Genomic DNA, 24,572 nt, shown 5'->3' with positions numbered 1-24,572 from the left:
TCTACTTGTGCCCAAGTTCCAACGGGGGTCTTCGTTCATGAGCTACACAAGCCATCCATAGTGGAGCCGGCACCATCAAAAACCACCGATCGAGGCAACAATGCACCAGACCGGGAGGTTATGATGATCGATGTAGATTGGAGAACCCTCTTCATCGAGTACATCAAGGACCACAAGTTGCCACCAGACAAGACAGATGCAGAGCAAGTCTCGCGCCGTGGCAAGAACTACGTTCTATTCGAGGACAAGCTTTATAGACAAGGCGCATCTTCAGGAATACTCATGAAGTGTGTCTCACGGCAGGATGACAAGGACATACTGGAGGAGATCCACAAGGACATCTGTGGCAACCATGCATCTTCAAGAACGATCGTGGGTAAGGCTTTCAAAGCAGGATTCTATTAGCCTACAGCTCTCACTGACGTTGAAGAACTAGTCTACCGATGCCAAGGTTGTTAATTTTTCACCAAGCAACAACATGTCCCTACATACAAGTTGATCACCATACCACCCTCTTGACCGTTTGCATGCGGGGGGCTAGACATGATTGGTCCTCTGCCTACGGTGCCTAGAGGCTTCAACCGAGTACTCGTGGTGATCGACAAGTTCACCAAGTGGATCGAGGTGAAGCTGGTTACTTGCCCAAAGGCAGACAAAGTACTCGACTTCCTCGATGAAATCATCCATCGCTACGGCTTCCCCAATTGCATCATCACGGACCTGGGCTCAAATTTTAACAATCACGAGTTCTGGGAGTACTGCGAGAATAGCGGGATCGACATCCGGTACGTCTCTGTCGCTCATCCGTGGGCAACCGACCAGGTTGAGCGCACCAATGGGATGTTACTTGAGGCTCTGAAGAAATGACTCCACAACATTGGAAACACTAATGGTGACAAGTGGTTCAGGGAGCTACCCAATGTCCTCTAGGGCTTCGCACCCAGCCGTGAAAGCCTACATAGTACTCACAATACTTCCTAGTCTACGAATCAGAAGCCGTCCTCCTCGTCGACATCATGTGGAAATGTCCAATAGTCGAGCAGTACGAGGAGGGTGCGGTAGAAGAAACAAGGCGTCTAGACTTAGACAGCCTCAAAGAAGCTCGCTGTGCAGCACTCGTCCAGTCAGCTAGATACCTTGAAGGAATTCATCGCTATCACGATCGCAACATCCAAGAATGTTCTTTCAACACAGGCGACATGGTCCTCAAGCATATCGAAGACAACAAGGGGCTACAAAAGCTAAATTCGCCTTGGGAGGGTCCTTTCATTATTTCGAAGGTCACTGGACCTGGATCGTATAGGCTCCAAACTCTCACTGGCGAAGAAATCGACAACTCGTGGAACATCGAACACCTGTGTCGATTCTACCCATAAGCTTACTTACTCATGTAAATCGGCCATCAGCTTTAGTTGTATAATTACAATTCAATAAAGTAGAGTTATTTTTTTCGTAAAACAACTAGTCTCTGACTAATTACGACTTGCACAGGCAAGTTCGCCGAGCTATTCAGCTCCCACAGGTACTATCACCCAAACTCGCGGCTTGTATTCACAAGACTGCACATGTATTTTTTGAGTTACTCAACTCGTTGGACAAAAATCGTCCACATGCGACTTGTAACAAGTCGCACACATATCTTTCAGGTTATTCAACTCATTGGATAAATGGCAACTTGCAAAAGCAAGCCGGCACTCACAAAAATAAGCCAATCAGCTCCTTGGACAAGTCTGTCCATCAACGGTCTTTGCAAAAAGAAGTCGTCAGTAACTTGGGAGTTATCTATACTATATGAGATCTTATCTAAACAATTCTATCTAGTCGCAGCTTGTAATAATAAGTCTGTAGTTCCAAGTCTTCCGAGCATAACGCCCCAATAACCCAGAGAGGTTGCAAAGGTAGGCTCTATCTAACGAGGTCTTGAAGAGTCTACTCGCCTAAAGAGTCCGACTACTCGGATACCTGAGTACTCATACTCCGCATAAAGGGGTCATGTCCTAAGAGTACTCTACAGTGTATATCCGAAGAGGCTCACAAGAAGCAGCCTTGTGCGCAGACACTCACGACTACCGCACGAGCAACTATCAGGATAGTTTGCGAGATGCACTAAACCTAAGAGTTCAAACAAGTTGACAAGCAAAATAAGACATATTAGTCGAGAAAGAGCCTATAAGAGAAGAAAATATCGAATTTCCTCTAGATGCTGCCTCAAGATATTTTTCATGTGCTCATTATTCTAGAAAATTAAGCAATGGAGAGGTACATAATAGAAAATAATTTGTTTATTCGAAGCATGTTGACAAATTTTTTTGTTTCTGCCGTAAGATCTTCAAGTCTAGCACTAGCAAGAGTCCTAATTCTTTAGCAGGTGATGGGTTTAGAAATTGGAGGCATATCAGTGAGAAGCTTAGAGAACATGAAAATAGTGTCGAGCATATTAGTAACATGAACAGTTGGAATGGATTGAGAGCTAGACTGTGGAAAAAGGAAACAATTGATAAAGAATTGCAGCAGCAAATCACAAAGGAGAAAGAACGGTTGAGGCAAGTTTTGTTAAGAATAATAGCCATTGTGAAATTTCTTGGTAAACACAATTTGACTTTCAGAGGAAGCAGTGAGCAGCTTTATAATGATAATAATGGTAATTTCTTAGCTTGTGATGAGATGATTGCAGAATTTGACTTGGTAATGCAATACCACCTTAGACTATTCTGAACAAAGAAATTCATTATCATTAACTCAGTCATAAATTTCAGAATGAGTCAATATCTCTTTTGGCTTCTGATATCACAAGTTCTATTATAAAGGTTGTTAAAGAGGTCAAGTATTTCTCCATTATCCTTAGATTGTACCTCTGATGTTAGTCATCAAGAACAAATGACTTTATTAGTTCAATGTGTTAATTTGTCTGATGGCAAGATAAAAATTGATGAGTTTTTTTCGGGGTTCTTGAAGGTGGATGACACATCTGGTTTGGGGTTTTTTAATGTATTGCTTGAATCTATGGAGTCCTTTGGCCTAAATATTAGTGACATAAGGGGTCAAGGCTACGATAATGGTTTTAATATGAAAGAAAAACACCAGAGGGTACAAAAATAGTTAATTGATATCAATCCAAGAGCATGTATATGCCATATGCGTGCAATAGTCTAAATGTTACTCTTTGTGATATGGCAAAATCTAGTGGGAAAGCTGTTTCATGTTTTGGAATTGTTCAACATATATATGTATTATTTGCTGATTCTACGAAAAGGTGGAATGTTTTGCTTAAACATGTTCCTAGTTTAACTGTTAAATCATTGTCCAATACTCGTTGGGAGAGTCGAATCAAAAGTGTTACTGCAATAAGATATCAACCTACTGAGTTAAGATTTGCTTTGTCTGAGTTACGTCATGCTTCTGACATTGAACCTAAGGATAAAAATGATGCAAAAAATTTATTTGATGCACTTGACAGCTTTGAGTTTCTACTTGGTATGGTTATCTGGCATGATATTTTATTTGCTATAAATAAAGTAAGCAAGAAGTTGCAATCATCAGCCATGTGCATTGACTCTACTTTGAAGCAAATACAAGGTATAACGCAATACTTTGAGAATTTCAAAAATGAGAGGTATTCTTCTAGTCTAATTATCACCACAGGTATTGCAACAGAAGTGGGTGTAGAGGCATCATTTCTAGAAAAACATCGTGCTATGAGGAAGAAATAGTTTGGTGAAAGTAATTGCCAAGAAGAAATTCTTGAAGCTGAGAAGGCTTTTGAAGTTAAATATTTTTTTATTTTGGTTGAGATGGTGATCACTTCTTTGAAGAACAGATTTGAAGAAATCATGGTGTTTAAAGATATATTCGGATTTTTATTGAGCTCAAGCACTTTGAAGTCATTAAATGATAATGAACTTAAAGAATGTTGCACTAAATTTGCAGAAACTTTTTCTTTTGATGGTTCATCTGAAGTTGAGGTATATGATCTTATTTCCGAATTAAAGATTATGAAATTCACTTTGCCAGATGGCGTAATGTCTGCTATGAAAATTTTTGAGCATGTCAGAGATGTGGATTGTTATCCTAATATCTCCATTACTTACCGACTCTTATTTACTGTGCATGTGCCTGTCGCATCGGCTAAATGAAGCTTTTCAAAGTTGAAGTTATTGAAGAACTTGAGGTCAACAATGACTCGGGAGAGGTTAAATGTTTCGGCAACGTTATGCATCGAGAAAAAATTATTGGATAAAATTGACATCAACACTATCATAAGTGACTTTGCATCGAGGAATGTTAGAAGAAACCTTTAAAGTAATATGTATAAATAATTTGATATGAATATTGTTTTTAGATACATTTAAGTATTTATTGGTAACATTTATATATATTTGTTATAATGTTTATATTAAAGGACCTTGAGTTTTACTTTGGTCCCGGACCTCCCAAATCTCAGGACCGGATCTGGCAGCATGTTGAGGTCGAACCCCACGCCGACCGCCGGGGAGGCGTCCACCACGGATGACGACGACCCGGTGTCGCTCTCCTCGTCTTCACGGTAGGATGCCTTCTTGTTGGTGCTGGCGACGACGGCCAGCCGGCAGGGCATCGGCGCCGACACGGTCACGGTCACCGCGAGCATCGGGTCCATGAACATGAACGGCTGGCCGGCCACCATGGGGCATGCCGAGGCTTAGGTCCAGCGACGGCGCGGGCAGCGCCGCCGTGGCGGGGGATGCGGCTGGCGAGTCCCGGGAGGAGGACTCCACGGTGCTGCTGCTGGGGTTGACGGCTAGCATCTTAGGCAGCGGCGGGAGCAGGTGCGCACCCGCGGTGAAGGTGACGGGGAAGTTGGTCTTGGCCTTGGGCCCGCAGAAGTGGAGCGTGGCGGCGTCGTAGGCGCGCGCCGCAAACTCAGCGGCGTCGAAGGTGCCGAGCCACATGCGGGCCTTTCGGGCAGGGTCCTGGATCTCCACCGCGTACCGGCCCTAGGAGCGCTTTCGGACGCCGCGGAACCTCGGCTCCATCATGTCGTCGATCGCCGTGCTGGCAGGAGGCAGAGTGCTGTTTGTGGGCACCATGGAGGGATCGCGAGCGAGGACGGTGAACGAAACGTGTGGTAGGCGAGTGGGCGCCAAGTGTTCGGGCGCGAGCGGGCGGTGGCGGTTGTTGTTGTTGTTGTGCTAGTGCGCTGGGACGGTGGCTGGAGTGCGGGGAGCCAGGGAGGAAAGGGAGGTGGGTGCGGTGTATTAATAGGGGAGGTCGGAGGTGAGGAGGAGCCAGCGGGAGGGGACCGCTGAGGTTTGACCCACACAGGGTGAGCGACGGAGGTGGGGGCGGCCACCCCCGCGTTGGGCTCCGCCTCCGCCGCTTGCTCCCGCTGTCTCCTCTCTTTTGGTGGTGCGGCAGCTTGCTCGGTCAATCAGTGAGAGAGTGTTCTTTCTCTGGCTGTACGGCGCGTGCCCGTGTGCGTGGTGTGTCCGGCACTGTACTTCCGTTCATGCCTTTTGTCCTTGATCATCCCCGTGGTCCTTTTGTGATGCACGGTGAATTTTAGTTCTCTCCGAATTTTCAGTCAAGTGGGGGTCTATGCAACGCGGTGTCTGCTTCAAGCTTCGGATAGCTGGGCTAGTCACCCTTCATCCAGCTGCCTGTCTGCCTGCCTAGTGCCTAACGTTGCCATCCTCAGGCGGTAACTAAAATTCCGTTAAAACCTTATTCAGTTAATCCACTTCCTGGAATGGATCAATCCCACAAGAACGGTTCCCCTGTCGGCTGCCGGTAAAGCTACAGGAACTTTACCCGGCAGCGTGTCTTCGCGTCAATTGCTGCTCCACACGCCTGAAGCATGAAGCGGAGTGGACGGTACCTACGAGCACAACCTGGCCGGTTCCGTGTAGCACACCAACGGCCTGGACTGTGGATAGTGAGGAACGAGCTGCGAGTGAACCTGCCCAACGGTGTGCCGTGCCGACGCCCACCCACCCGGTTGGCGGTCGCCTTCGGCCCCACCCCACGACGTCCGCCCCCGCCCGCGCGCCGCAGCCGAACGAATGGGCGGACATCGCAATTTCCAGAAACGCGCGGGCACGACGCGTCGCGCTTACACGCTCCGCGGCGGCACCGCCTTCCTTGTCCTGCCCCGCACCGCACAAACGAGCCAGCGAGCGAGCGGCGAACGAGTAGGAGGTCCCACGGGGCGCTTGGCGGTGGGGCCCAGCGTGGCGGTGGCGCCAGCCCCGTCGTTGGTCGCCAGCCGCGTGGCCTGCGGTGCGGTGTGCCGCAACGTTGTGACCGTGACGTGATGGATAGGAGGAGGGGAGGGCTGGAGGCGAGCTAGCGCGGTGGGCGGAGGGGAAACAAGTGTTTTTTCCCTCGCGGCAGTGGGGGCCACCGGGTGAGGGGACGGCCCGCGGCCGCATCTGCCCGGCTGCCCCGCGTCTTCCTTGGCTGGCACGGCGGCGGCGGCGCGCAGACAACAGGGCGCGGATCGGATCTGTGCAGGGATTTGGGTATTACGTACGTGCAGCGCGGAGGGGCCCTGCTAGTCACCAGCGTCGGATTTGGGCAGGGGAAAACGGTAGGAAAGCCAGAAGCCACCGCTCGTTTTTGCGGGTGAGAGCGTGTCTGGCTCTGGCGCAGCTGTAACCTTTGAAATCTATGCATGGTTTAGACGTTCTCATGTAGGTTGACCATTTAATAGAACAAGTATCATAAGTATTATGGTATGTCATATTCGAGACGGTCCCAGCATGCATTGTACGTAATTTCAAAACTATCTTACAATTAGCGTTGATAGTTTTATTCCTTCTGTTCCAAAATGCAAGGTATTTTGACTTAGGACAACCTTATATTTCAAGATGAATGAGGGGTAGGTTGCTTTCTTGGTAACTCTACGGTCTCTTATTTTATACATAAAAAAATAAATTATATAGGTTGTATCATGTAATGGTGTGAGAATGATCTTATATTATGGTTTTAAAAATTAGCTTCATGGAACGGCATTTTCCTCTCACTTCTCTGTTATTTAAAAATTATACTAATATCGCATGACATGATATACGAGACTATTGGCATCTACTTACGTTTTCCGACTTTTATGAAGTCAGTGTGCTAGGTTCCGACAGCGCCAGCTTTCACCAACGATCGGGCCAGGTTTAGGCGTTTAGCTCGCGTCTAGTGCCAATTTGGCTCACGAAATTATTTACCATGGTAAATTTAACAGGCACGACTAGTTTTTTTTCTAAAAAAAAAGGAAAAAGAACGACGACGCAGACACGCGATGCTTCGAAGATGCGGGATGCGTGGGTGCGACACGGAGCCGACAGCCGAGTGTTCGGCGCTTCGTCCCCCTACTCGGCGGTATAACCCACGCAGCACGTTGACGGTGACGAGCGAGGGCGCCAAACTGTATCGGATCAAAGCATAACGGCACCGCGCGCGCGGGCGACGCGGGTGCAAGGAAACCGGGGTGCCGATCGAGGGCGCGGCGCCGGCGCGGGAGCCAGACAGACAGGCGGTGGGAGCGTCACGTTGGCCAGAGGGGCAACACGTAGGCGCGCACGCGCAGGTGGCGTGCCCGCGCGCGCTTTCCCTCGACAGCTCCCGCGGGCTGGCACTACCAAGTGCCGCGGGGTGGCCTCTGATTCTGAACCCGGGCGGCTGCCTGCCTCCTTGCTTGGCGCGGCGGCGGCAGCGCCGGCGCGCACACAGATCCGCGCGGGGATTTGGGTGTTGCTTGCGTGCGGCGCGGAGGGGCCGGCCGGTCACCAGCGTTGGCCGTTGGGCGGTGGAAAACCCAACCCCTGGTCGGAAAGCCAGTAAGCCACCGCCTGTTTTCTCTCTCGATCCCTTGCTCTTGGCCGGGTGTAACGTATCAACGAGCATTTGTGTTGAGGGGACTACAGCTAGCTCAGAACCAACAACGCTGCTGTGAGGTGGGCCCACGGGTCAAGTGGCCGACGGGCGGGGCCAGCCCCAGAGCCCCTGTGGGCTGTGGCCGCCTCGCGAGATTTCTCCATTCCACACGCACCATAGAGGCCAGTGGACGCTCGACGCTCTTTGTCTGTCGCCGATCGTCGGCCGGTGCGTCGCACGCGGGGTTGGTTTCTCTTCTTCTCTCTATTGTCAGAATTGCACCGACGGTTTCTCCATGGCTACGTGCTCTATCAGCCACCAGTCAGTCTGCAAGGTCCTAACTTCTAACAGAGACGGTGTTCCCCAACAATTGGACGAGTACATGACCAGCTCGCGCCTAGCCATTTGGCCAACGAGCGCACGCGTAACAGTCCCCCCCCCCCCCCCCCACACTGCATAGACGCAACAACACGCAGCCTGTTCGCTTCAGCTTATTCAGCCAGCTTATCAGCCACAAAACAGTGTTTTCCTCTCACAACAAATCAGCCGTTTCAGCTGTTCAGCCGGCTTATAAGTTGAAGCGAACAGGCCCACGGTGCCGAGCGTCCAGCGCTTCGTCTCCCCTACTCGGTAGTCGGTACGACCTAACGCCACAGCACGCTGACAAACCATAGTGCCAAACTATTCGATCACGCGTAACGCCGGTGTCGCAGGAGACGTAAAGAAACCGAGGGGAACCGAGGGCGCGCGAATCTGGTGCGTCACGTTGCCCACGGAGTGGCAAAGCAACCAAGCCGGGCAGGGGCGCGGGGCTCCTGACGGCTTCCACGCTGCCACGCGAAGCTGAGCGATCCCTTACGCGCTACGAGGTGCGGACCGAAACTGTAGAGACGAGACCTCTGAAACCGGAAGAGGAAACCTGTAAGCAACCGCTCCGGAGCCCATTCGCTGAAACATGCACAAAATTTACACGCCTGGCCCTACCGAGTACCGGCAGGGTTTACTTTGCTGCTCGAACTCCAGAAAGATGTCTGGCTCAGCTCGAATGCTCCTCGTCCTCGATCTGGTAATCGGCATCGTCCCCTGCAGATGGATCATCCCCTCCGTCCATGGAATAATTAGTTCATAATTTGACAACGTGTTGCTACAGTAAATATTTGATAATGATAGATTAATTACCAGGAACCTAACCTGCAAAAGGAACTTTTCAGAACCTGTTATGGGCTATCCCTAGTCAATGCGTACCATAGCCGCACTCGTAGAGACAGTTTAAGTTCATTGTCTCAAAATAAAAGAAACGGTTTAAGCTGAATAGCTTGAAGACATTGCACTGCAGTCCAGCTAACAAAGGGTGCAACGGAGCATCACAAAGTGGATGCGTGATTTTTGCCAGGTTCAATATATTTCAGAAGAGATGAAATGTTGTCTAGCATTCACATGCATGTGGGCAGGGGCGGACCTGCGCCTAGGGCCACCCGGGCCGTGGCCCTAGTCGTGGCCCAGTTAACCTCTAGTACCCCACTCCTTAGGTTTGGCCCAGAAACAAGAGGCCAGTCCACAGGGCACAGGTCTTTCCACTAGTCGTCCTCCCTGTCGCTTCGCCTCGCCTCTGTCTCGCGACAGCTCCACGCACCGACTAGTGCCGGCGCCACCGCCTGGTGTGCCTGCCGCCGGCTGTTGGAGCCTGCGCGAATAGGCCGGCGGCGCCAAGCAGCTGCCGCTGTTATCGCTCAGTCTCTCTCTGTGTCTCTCAGCTACTCGACCTTTCGGTGGCTCAGCCCCTCGGCTCTCGGCTCTCTGCCGCTGATCTGGCCGTCGGCGCTAGCTTGGCTTGCCTGTCGACTACGGGCTCCTTGCTTCCACGGCTGCTAGCGGCGATGAGATTTAGGTGTATTGGGATTTTGGTTTTAGTGGTAGCAAGCGGTCATGGATGTGATCCATTCGGACTCGTTTTTGTCTGTTCTCATTTGCAAGCATCTCTGACAAAGGAGATGAACAAATTCAGACAAGGACTACTACGCTCCCTGGTATATGTCATTGGTAATTTGTTATTTTATTTGTTATCCTTCATTTCGGCCTTATTGTGTGCTTATTTTCATTTTTTCGACTAGACCTGCAGATGAATGGTGGTTTGTCATGGCTGCAGTGCTTCACATTTGTAGAAGTTTTCAGTTCATGTCTTGAGCCAGACTTGTAGTGCATCTGGATGAGAGAAATTGGAGTTTATTTTAGCACATGCACTCCAAAAAAATGAAACAGACTTGAGCATCAAATAAAGGATGAATGATATTGTCTATGTCCATTGCAATCAAAGGCTTCAGCAAAGGTGCATTTCTTTTTGTTCCTGTCTTTGTTTCTTCTTTCTTTACTTCATACTGCTACTTCTGTGTTACATATGTGGTAGAAATCTTGCACATTTTACATACAAGACCATGATAAAAGCTTGTATGTGGTAGTTTTGACGCTGAATTTTGGCCTAGTCTTGACCAAAAGCTGGGTCCGCCACTGCATGTGTGTTAAACACTTCATCATCTTTCGACATTACAAGTTTTTCTTAGGAAAGCAAATTATAAAGTATCATGTTTCAGGGCAGGATTTTAACATTATCGTAGGGCCCGTCGGACCCAGATGCAACAGAACTAGAATTAAATTATTCTGTTTCCTGTTGAAACTTAAAACTCAGAATAAGTATACCTTCATTTATCACTGTTTCTACAGTGTAGATCATACAATGTTATTTGTAACTACTTAGCCATACAGACTTAGCAATTGCAGCCTAGTGATCAACCTATGAGATCCGGATAGCATAAATCTAACACCGTATTTTCTTTTATACGGATGAAATGCTAACCCCAGCAAGGTTTTAGAGGTAGGTTTCACAATAACTTCTCCCTAGCAATTACTAGGGCCTACAGATGTATGCAGGGCAGGATGCAAACTCTGTTATTACCTGCCGTGCCAGTTTGCAACATTTGCTTCTTCCAACAGCCAATGAGGGCTCCTTCACACCCTGCAAATGAATGTCATTGACGAATCAAGCAACCCCAGCTTTCCTGTCTATAATGAGCTAAATGGACAGCTGTAATGTGCTAACATTAGGGACGATGTGTGATGAGGACATGCTGGGCATCTTTTGCTCCAAGGACAAAAATTTCTTCTCCCAAGCTTCATTTAACCCTTGCAGGGCTTGATTAATCATCTCTTGCACCTGTTCTTTTGTGAACATTGGCTGTTGTCCCTGTTTGCTCAAACAAACTGGGGAGGATTTAGATGATGACTCGTGCTGGGACTTCTTGCTGACACCGATGGCACCACAGTAGCTCCCACGCTTCCCACTTCCCACCTGTCTCTGCACAGAATGGGAGCCTAGTTGAGTGCACTGTGCCTCCTTATTAGGTTGATCTCTGGTATCCTAAAAAACAGAAGGCATGTCAAAACAGTTCATCTAGTTGGCACATATAATCAATACCACCACTTAACTACTGCCGTCTTAAGGATTGTAATTAAAACAGTACATTAAAAAAGGTAGGTACCTTAGTTTGACATGCCCTGTGGTCATCAGACTCCCTCAATACCATGGTGGGTGAATGTGAATCAATGTCAATCGCCAGCTTTCCACCATTATCCAAGCCCTATTTAACCATGCGAGGATCATCAAATTATGATGAAATAAATGTCAACAAGCAGGATTTGCATTCTTAGTTCTTACCATGACCTGCTCATGCAGTGTTATCTTCTGTGAACCTGCAGCATTACATGTGTGTTTTCCTGAATACCTATTCTTCCTTTGTTGGTAAGACTGCATGACTTCATCTTTGGCCCAGTGGTCACACAACATTTCCCATCATTTTGGTTTCATCCATAGAGGGACGAATGGTTTCCATTTCAGCGGATCTTCATGCTCGAGAACCACCATTGACTCATCTCGTTGCTCTTTGTCTGAATCTTCTCTAACATCATCCTCTTCTAGCTCCATTTCTCCACGGGCCCTAGGAGCTGGTGAAGATTTCTTGTCCTTTTTTGCTGCTAACACCTGTCTAATCCTTTGCCTCTCGTGGCAAAAGAGATTAACTAACTGTCTGACTGCCTTTCGGTTAAATATCTTTTGACACTCCTCTTCATGGCCAGGGGACCACTTGTAGCATTTCAGCAGTATTCAGATAACATGCACTCACCATTTGCAAATCTTGCAGTGAACAAAATATAGTACAAAACATGTCCTGATAGTTACTCACAAGGAATTCATCCAATATAGTAGCCCTTGTATCTGGTGGGCATTGGTGCCAGTGGTAAACCACATGTTCACAGGATTGGCCATTTCCACTGGTATCATCTGATACATAGATCCCAGGATAGTTCTGCTTGATGAGAAGGGAGAGGGTAGTTGCAACTTTAGGACATGGCGGGTGCACATTCCAGCTGCTGGTTCATGTCAGTTTGTCATAAAATGAGTCAACGAAGCTCTGAATGTAGACGTTCTTCAAATACCAATAAACATAGATAAACATGGACAATACTCGTACCACTGGGTGTTAACACAGGCCTATCAGCTTCTTTGTGTGGTTCCATTAATTTTTCAGGGGCACGCCCCCGGCGCTTTTTCGAAGAGTTACTAATAGGTCCCGGCAGCACATCACCACATGGTGCATCCTGAAACAGCTTTATATCAGTATCAGAAATCTCATTGCTCCTACAGTAATAAAATCATGCAGATGCATATGATATAGTACAACCCATGCAAAAGGTACATGGCAGATGTTTGTGGCTTAGGAAAATATAGAAATATGCTAGAAATTCTAAACATAAAAGACAATGCAGGTAAAATTGAAGTTCCATGAAATTGATTCTCAAAAGTGCAGTTTTGTAATATGGAGTGACAATGAAAGAGTAGTTTTGTGAAATTATCCTTAAAAAGTGTAGTTGTGTGATAGTTTTTACAATCTTATTGTAACTCTGTGAAATTTACTCTATTATATTTCTAGTCGTAGAACTAAAACCTAACACAAACATTTTTCAAACCAAGACGCAGTTATGGATGGGAGGAAGGTACCTGTGAGTAGAGGGGGGATGGTGGTTGTTGTTGAAGCAATGTTGGAGTGCTGCAGTTAAGTGGTAGATCTGCAAGGTTAAGAAGCAAATGTTAATGATAGAGAGGTTTCAATAGATACAGCTGCGTGGCTTTGAAAGTGCAGGAGACTTTCACGTGAAGAAGGCGGTGTCGTTGTCGGCAATGCAGTGGCAGCCGGTGATGGCAGCAAAGCAACGAGGCGGCTGCATGAAGCAGACAAGTTCTGGTGGCAGGTTTCAGAGAAGGACCACTCTTCAGGGTGCATCCCACCATTTGAAGAAGAGCCATTGAAACCATTCCTTTTTTGCCTTCCATGCTCTGAAAGGTTTCATTGTGAGGCTTGAGTTGTATCTGTCCCAAATGGTTCTTGTCGCTGCAAGTTTCCTGTGCCAGTTGCCATGCATATCCTGATTTTGCATCTCTGCTGGAGAACACACTTCTGCATAACCTCTATCAAGTTGGCCAACCCCACTAAAACTCTCCTGAAGTATCTCACAGTCATGCCATGAATTTGAGCTTGCAACTGGAAGTGCCCACCTAGTCTCTGGAGAGTACATCTGGGTACGCGGGAACTGATCATCTTGTTGTGTACCATGATTCAAAGCAGGTGGTGTAGTTGCATCAACACCATCCCGCTCATTAGAGCCACCATGAGGAAATCGGTCCTGAGCAGGAGAACTAGGGTCAGAATCTGCCAAAGTTTTTTCAATCTCTGGAGCTTCAGATAGGTTTTGATTAGGGGAAGTATCTATTTTCTCAATAGGATCAACGTCAACTAGGTTGTGTGATTCCTTTACCAACCGCTTACTGCGCCTGAGATGAGGCAATGCATTTGAAGAATTCGTTAAAATCTTGATTTTCCTTTTTGTATTTCCTCTACTATCTTTGGCACTCTTTTTACCGTTTCCTGCTTCACTGGCAAAATCCACTTGCACCTTGTCTGCATGAACCATATTATTGGGAATTTCACCTGCCGGCTGCTGATCATCCACAGCTTGATTCAGAGACTTTGTCCGCTCCTGTTCGATTATACTAGGTACAAACACATTTCCATCTTTCTGCTTGCTGTGTACTGCAACTGTGCCATTGGTAAACCTATCGTCCACCTTGTCTGTATGAACTGAAGACTTTGAATGAACTCTTTGTGCCTCTGATGCATACACAGCTTGATTATGATGCTCTATATGCACCTTCCTTGCAGGATAAGAATCAGGGCCAGCTACAAATCTAGATTTCTTCTTGCTGGGTCTGGAAATAGTCTCATCAAGTGGCTCAACATGTGACTCCTCTCTATGTGATGAAGGGTTAGCAGGCTCATTTTGTAGCCTTCCCACTACAGGAATTTCTGTTCCAGTGTCAGCTCTGGATGAAGTAAATGGCTCCTCTAATGGAATGTCTTGGACGCTGTCCATGTGTCTGCTCCGAGTGAATGGGCTTTTGAACGTGGCCTACATGAGTTGATTGACTTGAACGCCCAGGATGCACCTGCTCCATAGAAGAGACAAAACTCTTACCGGTCTTGACCAGCTTACTCAAGAACTTTATGTAGGTTCAGAAAATTTATAAATATTGATGGTCATGGATGAATCACAAAATTTTTGGGAAGTAATGAAAAGTGGCACTCATATAATTATATTGTGACCAGAGGTATCGTATGCTTTTCAAAAGGAAAATGGGAATGATTATTAAAAGTATCCAAATACCATATTCCAGAAAAACAATGGTATAGTAAAATCAAATTTTGTGTGACCTTGTTTAAACATTGATCAATTAAACTTATTAGAGCTCTGTACTTCCTCCACTTCTAACACTATCTCAAACATTCTCCTTGTTTATCAAGCAATAATTAATATTAGTATATAACATAAGATGTCTTCTATCACCAGTCACCAGCGCTATACCCACCGTCAAAGAACTTGATTGTTCATTTACCAATAAAATACTGATCCCTCATTTCCATTATGGAAACTGGAGTCAAATGCTGGTTGATTGGACTAATCACAACCAAACCAGTGTAAAACTCTTACTGCGAATGACTTTTGTTTCAGTACAAACAAGATATGTGATAATTGTATGATTCTGTTGGTGGTGTTTCACAGTTTAACCTCACGAATCACAATGCTGTTATTAGAAGAAGAGAAGAATGCCAGTGTCGAAAACTAATGCAAAAACCCACACTAGCTACTCGCTAAACCAGATGTATTCGTAGTAAATTCATGCATCACATTATACATTCGCCGAAATTATTTACCTCGCTGCCTAAAATTACAGGACAAAGAGTTAGAGATGATATTGCAAGGGCACAATGCAAGCATCGTATCTTATAACAATGCTAATGTCACCAGTGCTATTAGTAGAATCTTCCAGCTAGTTTAACCAAACGAAATAGTGCTCCCAGAAAATGGAACACATCTCCATCTAAGTCACTGGCATTGGTTAGTTATTCATGTCAGGGCTGTCTTTGAGGCGTTTAGGGCCCCTTTGGTTGGGCTTTCCAACCTGCTTTTGCTTTTGCAAAAGCCAAAAGCCAACCAAAGGGCCCAAAAGCTCTAAGTGCTTTTGCCCAAAAGCTACTTTTTCTCTAGTACAAAATCAAAAGCACCTTCCCCCCTACTTTCAAGTGCTTTTGGGGTAAAAAATTACCCACCTGCCACTGGTTATGATGTACCCTTTCATCTATTTTTTCTCTCCCGCACGCACAGAACGCATCTCGCCTCTCGCCTCCCCTGGCCGCCGGGCTTCTTCTCCTTGCCGCCGGCCGGCCGTGCGCCTCCCCTTGCCGCCGGCCGGCCGTGCGCCTCCCCTTGCCGCCGGCGGGCCTCGCGCCGCCGCCCCCATCGCCCGACGGCTCGCGCCGCCGCCCCATCGCCCCCGACGGCCGCCGCCTCCCTGGAGCGCCGCCGCCGGCCCCACCGCCCGCCGCCGGCCCTTGAACGCCCGCCCGCCGCCGGCCCTTGAACGTCCGCCCGCCGCCGGCGCTTGAACACCCGCCCGCCGCCGCCCCTTGAACGCCCGCCGGCCGCCGCCCCTTGAACTCCCGCCGCCGGCGCCCTTCACCGCCCGCCGGCCGTCCGCCGCCCCCTTCACCGCCCGCCGCCGCCGGCTTCACCGCCCGCCGCCGCCGCCCCTTCACCGCCCGCTGCCGCCGGCTTCACCGCCCGCCGCCGCCGCCCCTTCACCGCCCGCCGGCCGCCGACCCTTGGCCGCCCGCCGCCGGCGCCCTTCACCGCCCGCCGGCCGTCCGCCGCCCCCTTCACCGCCCGCCGCCGCCGCCCTTCAGTGGCCCCCGGCCGTCCGCCGCCCCCTTGGGAGGGCGCCCCATCGCTGGCGCCCCCCAACGCCGGTTGCTGTCCTGCTCCTGGTCATTCACCAGGAGCATATAAGGTATGTTTTTTTTTTAATTTGTAACACTTTTTTTTATAATACTGGTATGCTTATAGATGAATTCATAGTTACTGATAGATGTAAAAAAAAAATTTATAATACTGGTATGCATATAAGGTATGAACTTTTCAGTAACTATGAATTCAATTACTTATACTAATTCAATTATAAAAGCACCATAATTATTTATACTAATTCAATTATTTTATGTTGTCAGGTACAATTACAACACAAAATCAAATAGGAAGCTACGTGCGAAAAGGAATTTCTTGAGGTATGAACAATCAATTGTACTGGTATGAGATAAATCACTTTTGTACTATCAGTATGGTTAAATGCAAAATGATAATTCAAAATGATTCTTTCAACAAATTACCTGAATTTGTATTAAAATGTACCTTACTAACTTGATTTTGTAGGAAAGTATTATCTCGTGGACTCAGGTTACCCAAACCGAATTGGGTATCTTGCGCCTTTCAAAGGAAGCACATACCATATACCAGAATTTCAGCATCGTTCGGGGCCTCCTCAAGGAAAGTACGAGATGTTCAATTTTTTGCATTCATCTCTTCGTAATGTCATTGAAAGGTCTTTTGGAGTCTTAAAGCAGAAGTGGCGTATTTTGAAGGACATGCCAAGTTTCTCACCTCGTACTCAGAAACATATTATTATGGCTTGTCTTGCATTGCATAATTTTATTCGTGATAGCAATTTATCTGATAAGGAGTTCAAGAGATGTGATGATGATGAGGATTACTTGGTACAACATACATGTGGTATGAGACAAACACAAGGAGATGATAGTGACGATGTGGACAATGAGGATACCATGAATACCATTCGCACTAGGATAGCTGATGCTTTGGTTAGTGCGAGAGGAGGAGAGTAATGTTGAGGGTTGGCATCCTTGTATAGAACTTTTTGATCGATATAGTTCTATTTATGTGGACCAATTACTTTAATGGATGAAAAACATTTAAAATTTATTTTTTGTTTCTTCCTAAAATAGTGGTTTACATTTGAATTAGTGAACGCATTATTTTGTTACGAGCAATTTGCATATAAACACACTCACATACCTTTAGGGGCATTACAGGTATTTCTTACACAGCCTACAGTTTCACAGCTCCTCTAACCAAACGGTCTTCTGCTTTTCCCACAGCTGCTTTCTCACCGCTGCTTTTCCACAGCCCACAGCTCACAGCAGCTTTTCCAAAAATCACAGCCCAACCAAACACACCCTTAGTGCATAATAGTGCACTGCAGCAGAAACCCTGGGAGAAGGAGGAGTGAAGGACAACAAATAGCCGTACCTCAGAGGGCTGTAGCGGTCTGCTGGGAGTGATTGGGATGGCTGCGGGCGGCGAGACGACCGAAACGGCAGCAGCCGTGGAGGCCGCAAGCTCGGAGCCGCAGAGCGGGCAGGCGAACCGCCCCTGACCGTGCGGGTGCGGCACGCTTAGAACGGCGTCGCATCCCCAGCACGCGATGCGGGACGGCGCGGCGGGCAGCCGCCCGGGTATCGGGAGCGCACGGCGGGGGCGCCGCGGCATGAGCTCCGGCGGGAGCGCCTGTTGGGTCCCGCAGTCGGGGCAGGCGAATTCAGTAAGGCCCGGCTCCACCTCCAGCGTCTCCCCGCCGCCCGCGCACCGCACCTCAACGATCCCCGGCGGCGGCGCCATGGGAGTGGCAGTGGGGAAGCGATGAGGTAGATTTTGGTGGGCTTTTTCCCCCGTTCGCGTTGGCTTTTTCCCAGTTTGGCGCTCGGGAAAAGAGGTTAAGGACGGAGAGTGTCGTCTTCTCTGCTACGCCGGATGATTATCCCGACAGCTATTGCGTATTGTAAGCCTCTTGCCACTGAGCATTGTATTTTTACTTGTTCTTTAATGATAAATTAAATATATATTATTTGTAGATGAAAGCATTTCAAAATATAAATAGATATAATCTTATAGGTTAAACATAGTTCACCAAAACCAATGTGCACTTAACAACCATTTAGATCATTTTTTCTTATAAGTAGTCTGTTTGATGATGGCTAGAATTATATTTTTATATGACGGGAGTATACCATTTAACACTCTATCCTGGATCAGCTATACCCCTGACTGGTTTAGGGAGTTAGCTGCAGGGATTGTAATCATGGTTTAATTGAAGCTCTCGTATCCCAAAAGAAACATATACAAGACAAGGTGCAAAGATCAACAATGCCACGCAAACATAAAATAAATCATGCCATTTTCCTCCCTTTTTAATTCAATTTACTCCTATGATTTACTCTGTGCTAATATTTACCTCAGAGGACACTTTCTGAGTTTAGTTCTTCAACATAACAAAATACGACGAGCAAAAACAAGATTAGAAACAAACTTTGGCGTAAGTTTTTCCCTCCGTCAGGCAGCGCGATTTTGCATCGCCTGGCTGAAAACTGAAAACCGCGCGGAGCCTTTTTCCCTGACGGCCGCAGCGACCGGTTTCTAGGGACAGGCTCTGTAGGCGTCTCTCCTCCGTCCTAAACTCGTATATCGCCGCGCACTGATCTCACTCAAAATTGCTCCGTTCCCCAAGTGCCCGAGAGTGAAAAGGGGAACCCTAGCCATTGCTCCCGCCGTCATGGAGCCGGCGGCGGCGCCGCCGGAGTTCGTCGAGGTGCGGTGCGCGGGGTGCGGCGAGACTCTGGAGGTGGAGCCGGCGCTCACCGAGTTCGCCTGCCCCGACTGCGGGACCCAGCAGGCGCTCCCGCCGGAGCTCATGCCGCAGCCCCCGCCGCGCCCGCGCCGGGCGCTGCCCATCCCCGGCCGCGGGCCCGCCGCCGCCGCACCTGTGCCTGTGCCCGTGCTGGCACCGGCTCCCGCGCGTATGGCGTGCGGCGCCTGCGCCGCGCTGCTGAGCGTGCCGGCGGGCCTGGCGCGCTTCGCGTGCCCTCTTTGCGGCGTCGAGCTAACTGTCGACGGCGGGCGTCTCCGGGTATACTTCGCCTCCCCGCCCCGCGTCAGTGTCTCCGTCCTGGCGGCGCCCCCAGCCGGCATCACTTTGAGGCCATCCCCACACCGGCGTCCCGAGGTGCGTATCTAGTGTTTTAGGACTGTTACCCACACTTGCTTAAAGTTCATTTTCACTATATGGATTAATTCACGCTCTGTATAAACCAGTTTAACTTGCTGCCTTGTCCCAATGAAACGTCACATTAACTCAACAATATTCCTGTTACCCTGTCGCTAGAATCCGGAAGTTTATTTGTCTTCTATATATAGTTTTCATCGTTCAATTGAGCAAGAATAGGTCCACCTGCGTTTTGGGTTTGTAAGCTGTAGAATTTCTGGTTTACTAGCAACACGATGGTTGTATTTTAGTTTGTATATGCTTTTTGGACCACTCAAAGGTTCTGTATTGTACTTTAGAAAACTATGAGTCTGACTCTGCTTTGTTGCGTGCTAGTCACAATTTTGCTGATGAGAGATATGTGTTACAAATTTTGACTAGAGATTTGGTGAAGAAGGTTTGATAGAGAGGAGGAAAGTAGGTAAATTTTCCAGGACACAGAAGACAAAATTGATAGATAGATTACACCATTCAAATGTCCTGATTTGCCAATATCAGTGACATCCATACAGTTATATTTCTGCAGAATATCTTATATCAGGATTCTCCTTTTCTTTACTCTTCTATGCATAAATGTCCTGATTTTTTATTTTCTTACTTCCTTTGTATTCTTTTGTTTGGAGCAGGGTCAAGTAGAAAGGCATAATCACCCGACTTGTTCAATTCACAGAGAGGAGAGATTCAGCTCTTCCAAAACAGGAGCAATCCACACCATGTTAGCACAAAAAGAGCCTAGTATCCATTCAGCTCGTAGGGAGGAGTCACGTATCAAGCCACTCAATAAGACCATTGCCAAGTCTAGTGCAAGGAAAACTAAATTTCCAGCTTGTTCTGAATCTACAGGTGTGGAAAAAGTACGACAAGAACCTCCCATACATGCAAGCTCTGCCTCTTCGTCACAAGTTTGTCCTTCGAATTTTTCAGTTCGTGCACATGGACAGCAACCTGTAGAGGACATTGCAAGTCATGGACAGGAGATAAATGAATATCGAGCTGGATCAAGTACCATCCAGCATGAAATGATAGAGACCCCAAATCAAGTCAATTGTGTTGAACAGGCACAAGGTGAGTATCACAGCAATGCAACTGGATGGAATCTGAAGAGGAAAAGAAGCGGCAATAGTGCAAATGTTCAGAAGGGGAAGGGCTTGAGTAGTTATCCAAATGGAGGGTTCCATCTTAGGCGTAGCTCACGTTTGTCAAAGCAGCCAGAAAATCCTATCAACAATGAGCCTGTCCAGCAGCCAGCTGCTTTAAATCAATGTAATTCAGATACTCTGAACATTGATAAGATCATTTCCAATCTGTGTGCCAGTCCATTGCCTCAGCACCAAATGCCTCAATCAAGCTCAAGCCAGTCAGGCCAAGTTGATGCAGCCACTGGACCACCACAATCAAATCATGGTGCATCTCGAGATGGGAAATTCCCACTCTGCTACAGTCAATTGTACCCTCCGGAGGTCCCGGGTGAACACTCGCTTGATAGAATTGGTGACGAGCAGCCACATTCACCAGAGGCCCAATTTCATGTTATGCATGTGCAACAGGTATGAGAACCTTCAGGTTGTACCACTGACTCAGAGGTGCAATGCTCTCTGTGTTCCTGCCATGACTGTCTATTGAAGGCCATGGCAAGGATACACCTCTCTCCAAAACTGGTCCTCAGGCTTGCACTGTCAGATGACCATTTCTGCTAGGCTGCGAGCAATCACCGTGGCACCTCACTGTCAGTTTGCCACTGCTAAATACCACCCTAATGCCAACTGCATCTTTTCCTTCTGCAGTGACAAGTTAGTCTGTATCATTTAACTTGTCTAGTACTCGCATCAACCTTCCACTATACACTGTGATACATGTTTATATAAAAGTAAATTACCCCGTAATATTCTGTGAATTTTCTAACTGAAGGGGTGTGCTTTGAATTTCTGCATGTACAAATGTTGAATTTATCTGCATCGTTTGAATGCTTATTTCATTGAGAATCACTCGTTCAGGAGGATGCACAGAGGGGCCACTCCCTGTTAGGATCTGCTGTGAAATCGTCAGGGAAGCGTAGAGGACGTGGACCTCAACCTACAAGACTAATCCAACCACGAAGGGAAGTTGACAGGCCTGTCTTGACACCCAATATTATTGAGTATGTGTATAGATAAATTGACAAGTTATTTCTTAAGATATTCTTTATGTTCATGGGTCATGATGAGTCGACTTACTTGGCAGCAAATGGGATGTCAACCCACCTTGCCCTAAGGTGGCCTCTACCATCACTATTCTTTTGAAGCAGAAGTACCCTGGGTCTACCTATCTGCCAGCTGGTCAGCGAAGAGAAGTTCCACCCAATGGAGAAGTGGTTCTCCACTGGCAACAGTATCCTCCAGAAACAAGGGATGCTATTTTGAATGAATTTCTTGTAAGTAGCCAAATACATTTGTTTTATGGAGTACGATTGAAGATATTTAACCATTGACCTTATATTCCAATTGTGCTAGCAACGCTACAAGTGGGCCCCTGGCCGAGAAGCAGAGTGTCTGAAGCTATTTGAGCGCAGAGCAGCAAGACAATTTGCCGGTATCCTAAGTGAAGAGAAGCGAAAGGTTAGAGTAAAGTTTGCTGCAGTAGACAAATCCACTGAAGCTACAGGCACACACAGGTCCAACGGACATGCAGAGTCAGAAGATGAAGATCAAGAAGAAGAGCCAGAGGACCAGCAAGCATTGGAGAGACATGACGACGAGGACCCATTACTGTGGAAACCTTCCCCCCCTGCATGGATGTACCCAAGTTGGTGGGAGAGGCTATGCGAACACTGGGCCAAAGAAGAAGTCTTAAAGATGTCTTCCCAGAACAGGAAGAACCGGTACATTGGGGGTCGTGCTCATCACACATCGGGTTCACGGAGCATTGCGATGCATAGGCAGATTATGGTAAGACATAAAGACAAATCTCCTTAGTTAACTCATTTGAACACCAATTCCTGATTCTGTTTGAATTTAATAGGTTATAGAAAATGGTGGGATGCCAGTGTCAGAACTAGAGGTGTTCAACAAGACCCATAGGCGTAATGCTGGCACAGGGGAATTTGTCAGTGAGAGAGCAAAGCGAACTGTGGTAAGTGCTTGCTGTGCAGGTTATTTCCATCATTTAGAAATTAGTCGTGGTGCAGCATGCAAAGCATTTGGAGAGTTTATCAAAAGGTCGCTAAACTGTGTTTTGCATCCACTTCATTTTTCAGGAGGGCTTCAAGAAACGTATGGAGGAGGCTGGTGATAAGATACACCCCCACCTTGCATGGGTGCAGGAAGTAGGGGGTCGGAACCGTGGAAGGTACTATGGGCTCACTGGTATCATTGACAAGAACAAGGTTGATGAGTTAGCAAAGTCCACACCAAATTGTTTTGCTATAAAAGGGCACCGGCAGAAGTTCACGCAGGAGCAGGTGCAGCAGATGATTAATCAGGCCCTGCAGGGGTTAAATGAAACCTGGGAGAAGAAGTTTAAGTCCTTGGAGCAAAGTGTGTGTGGAGGTATTGATCCTGAGGTACATGAAGGATAACTGAGTATCGCATTTCTCATCTAAATTAGAACTGGTTTAGAGGCTCATCTGATGTATCTTTCTGTAGCATGCCCCTGGATCTTCTGCAGCTAGAGAGGGAGGCCAGGAGGATCAGTCAGGACGTCATCAGGTAAGTGATCAAGTCATGAAACTTATAGCCTTTTAGAACAAGGAATACATAAAAAAAAAATTTGGTACCAAGATTTGTGCAGTGATGATCTTCGAATCGCAGTGTAAGTGTTCTTGGTAGAAAAATAAGATCAGCTACAGAAATTAGAGTTGCAACGTGTTTATAGCTGCAGATCTGGTCATGGAAGAGAATGGTCACTGTTCTGTCAACAAGTAAAAAATGGGATTCCTTAAATCTAATAAATAGCTCGACCTGCATGCGTACCTAGTCAGAGTAACAGGACTTTTCCCTTCAGTCTGTTTAATTGGCGCGGACTGCGGATATGAAGTGATCTATTTTCCCCCGCTTTGCAGGATGCGTCAGATGCGCAGTCCGAGGAAAGCCGCGAGGACGACGATGAGGAAGTGGTGTCTACAAGCGTCTGAGTCGCATCACTGTGATTTTGTAGTTTGTGACAGATGCTTCTGTGCCCATTGTACTCCAGAGAAATGCTTAAATGCACGGTTTTTCTCCCTGGTGTTGTGTTGGCCTGTTCGGCTCGGCGACTTCTTCGACGCTTTGCCGTTTTTTTTTCCTTCACTCACTTGTTGGTAATTGGGATCCCGGGGTATATATGATACACGCATCTGTTAGGCGAATTGTTAAAAGTTTGGTGTAGCTCAAATTTGACACTGCTCCAGTTGGTGAGTTACGGATTGTGAAAAGTTTAGACAGAGGATAAGCACCCACATCTTCTTCTCTTGGACTTCCTTGGCAATCCTAACATGCAAGCTATGGCAAACAGATTGCACAAAACATGACCTATCCTAGTCTTCCACCATGCACACGGCCAGTCCAAAAGACCATGACAGATGGGGATCATAGCACTAGAGGTTCAGCTAGCACTAGAGGTTTCAGGATGGATTATCTAATTTATGTACAGACCAGACTAAACAGTTTGTCAACCAACTTCTTAACCTACTTCTTGTCTAGCTTTTTAAATGTTTCAATTAATATTTTTGCCTTCCCTTTAGTTTTTTTCAAGCTTCTAGGCCATGTCATCTCGCTGCTACACTACTTGTTCGTACTTTCATTTGCCTGATTCCTGTAGTTCTTGAAAATTTCTTTCAACTGCTCTAAATCAGTCTGCAATACATCAAATAATAACTCAGGTCAAGTTCCAAGACTAGCAGCACATGAACTCATTAATTTAGATAGGTGGACAGGGAGACTTGGATGGACAAGATAGATCATACCAACAGTCAAATTGCATATGTAATTTTCAAACTCATGATGAGTGAAGGAATTCTAGTACAATGCCAAAGGACGAATTGCATATAAGTTGTTTGAGATAATAGATAATTATGTTAAGTTTCAACTCCCTTAATCCCTAACGTGTGGATTTTCCAAATCCACAATCAGTAAAATTATTCTACTACAGTGAGAAAGGACAAGCCACATATAGGTTGTTTCAGACAGGCATGTGAGGTTTCAAGTGCCTCCACCACTAACAT

At 47.1% G+C, this 24,572-nt stretch overlaps 3 protein-coding genes and 1 pseudogene across 8 annotated transcripts; 1 reads left to right on the top strand and 3 right to left on the bottom strand.

Moving 5' to 3' along the window:
• Positions 1-4,393: 4,393 nt before the first annotated feature.
• On the bottom strand, positions 4,394-5,066 carry LOC101780415 (annotated as a pseudogene).
• Positions 5,067-10,178: 5,112 nt separating this feature from the next.
• LOC101780005 lies at positions 10,179-11,596 on the bottom strand. Its single transcript, XM_012842554.2, has 5 exons — positions 11,552-11,596; positions 11,376-11,474; positions 10,937-11,254; positions 10,793-10,852; positions 10,179-10,347 (listed from the first exon to the last, which is right to left on the bottom strand). The coding sequence occupies exons 1-5, from the start codon at positions 11,552-11,554 to the stop codon at positions 10,261-10,263; spliced, it is 567 nt and encodes a 188-aa protein (XP_012698008.1). The 5' UTR covers positions 11,555-11,596; the 3' UTR covers positions 10,179-10,260.
• Positions 11,597-11,626: 30 nt separating this feature from the next.
• On the bottom strand, positions 11,627-18,191 carry LOC111255837. Of its 5 annotated transcripts, XM_022823260.1 has the most exons (5): positions 17,608-18,191; positions 13,046-14,395; positions 12,893-12,960; positions 12,360-12,492; positions 11,627-12,264 (listed from the first exon to the last, which is right to left on the bottom strand). In XM_022823260.1, the coding sequence occupies exon 2, from the start codon at positions 14,320-14,322 to the stop codon at positions 13,165-13,167; it is 1,158 nt and encodes a 385-aa protein (XP_022678995.1). In that variant the 5' UTR covers positions 14,323-14,395; positions 17,608-18,191; the 3' UTR covers positions 11,627-12,264; positions 12,360-12,492; positions 12,893-12,960; positions 13,046-13,164. The 5 variants fall into 5 exon arrangements, with proteins under 5 accessions (XP_022678995.1, XP_022678993.1, XP_022678994.1 ...); XM_022823258.1 differs by having other exon boundaries at positions 12,893-14,395; XM_022823259.1 differs by having other exon boundaries at positions 11,627-12,261; positions 12,893-14,395.
• Positions 18,192-18,697: 506 nt separating this feature from the next.
• On the top strand, positions 18,698-23,792 carry LOC101779607. 2 transcript variants are annotated; one of them, XM_012848698.3, is made up of 9 exons: positions 18,698-19,357; positions 20,023-20,943; positions 21,391-21,533; positions 21,617-21,806; positions 21,886-22,320; positions 22,394-22,504; positions 22,629-22,920; positions 23,017-23,079; positions 23,433-23,792. In XM_012848698.3, the coding sequence occupies exons 1-8, from the start codon at positions 18,908-18,910 to the stop codon at positions 23,040-23,042; spliced, it is 2,568 nt and encodes an 855-aa protein (XP_012704152.2). In that variant the 5' UTR covers positions 18,698-18,907; the 3' UTR covers positions 23,043-23,079; positions 23,433-23,792. The 2 variants fall into 2 exon arrangements, with proteins under 2 accessions (XP_012704152.2, XP_004986581.3); XM_004986524.3 differs by having other exon boundaries at positions 18,741-19,357; positions 22,629-22,934.
• The last annotated feature ends 780 nt before the right edge of the window (positions 23,793-24,572 follow it).

This window comes from Setaria italica, chromosome IX, assembly GCF_000263155.2.
Source record: "Setaria italica strain Yugu1 chromosome IX, Setaria_italica_v2.0, whole genome shotgun sequence".
NCBI classification, from domain to species: domain Eukaryota; kingdom Viridiplantae; phylum Streptophyta; class Magnoliopsida; order Poales; family Poaceae; genus Setaria; species Setaria italica.
This window is presented reverse-complemented; position numbering and strand designations above follow the sequence as displayed.

Coding starts and splice junctions, on each gene's coding strand:
- LOC101780005 (XM_012842554.2), bottom strand. Junction 11,255..11,375: donor ACAGGGCATGTCAAACTAAG/GTACCTACCTTT, acceptor TCTGTTTTTTAG/GATACCAGAGATCAACCTAA. Junction 10,348..10,792: donor GTTGCAAACTGGCACGGCAG/GTAATAACAGAG, acceptor ACACACATGCAG/TGGCGGACCCAGCTTTTGGT.
- LOC111255837 (XM_022823258.1), bottom strand. CDS start 14,322: ATGGACAGCGTCCAAGACATTCCATTAGAGGAGCCATTTACTTCATCC.
- LOC101779607 (XM_004986524.3), top strand. CDS start 18,908: ATGGAGCCGGCGGCGGCGCCGCCGGAGTTCGTCGAGGTGCGGTGCGCG. Junction 22,321..22,393: donor CGATGCATAGGCAGATTATG/GTAAGACATAAA, acceptor TGAATTTAATAG/GTTATAGAAAATGGTGGGAT. Junction 22,505..22,628: donor AGAGAGCAAAGCGAACTGTG/GTAAGTGCTTGC, acceptor TTCATTTTTCAG/GAGGGCTTCAAGAAACGTAT.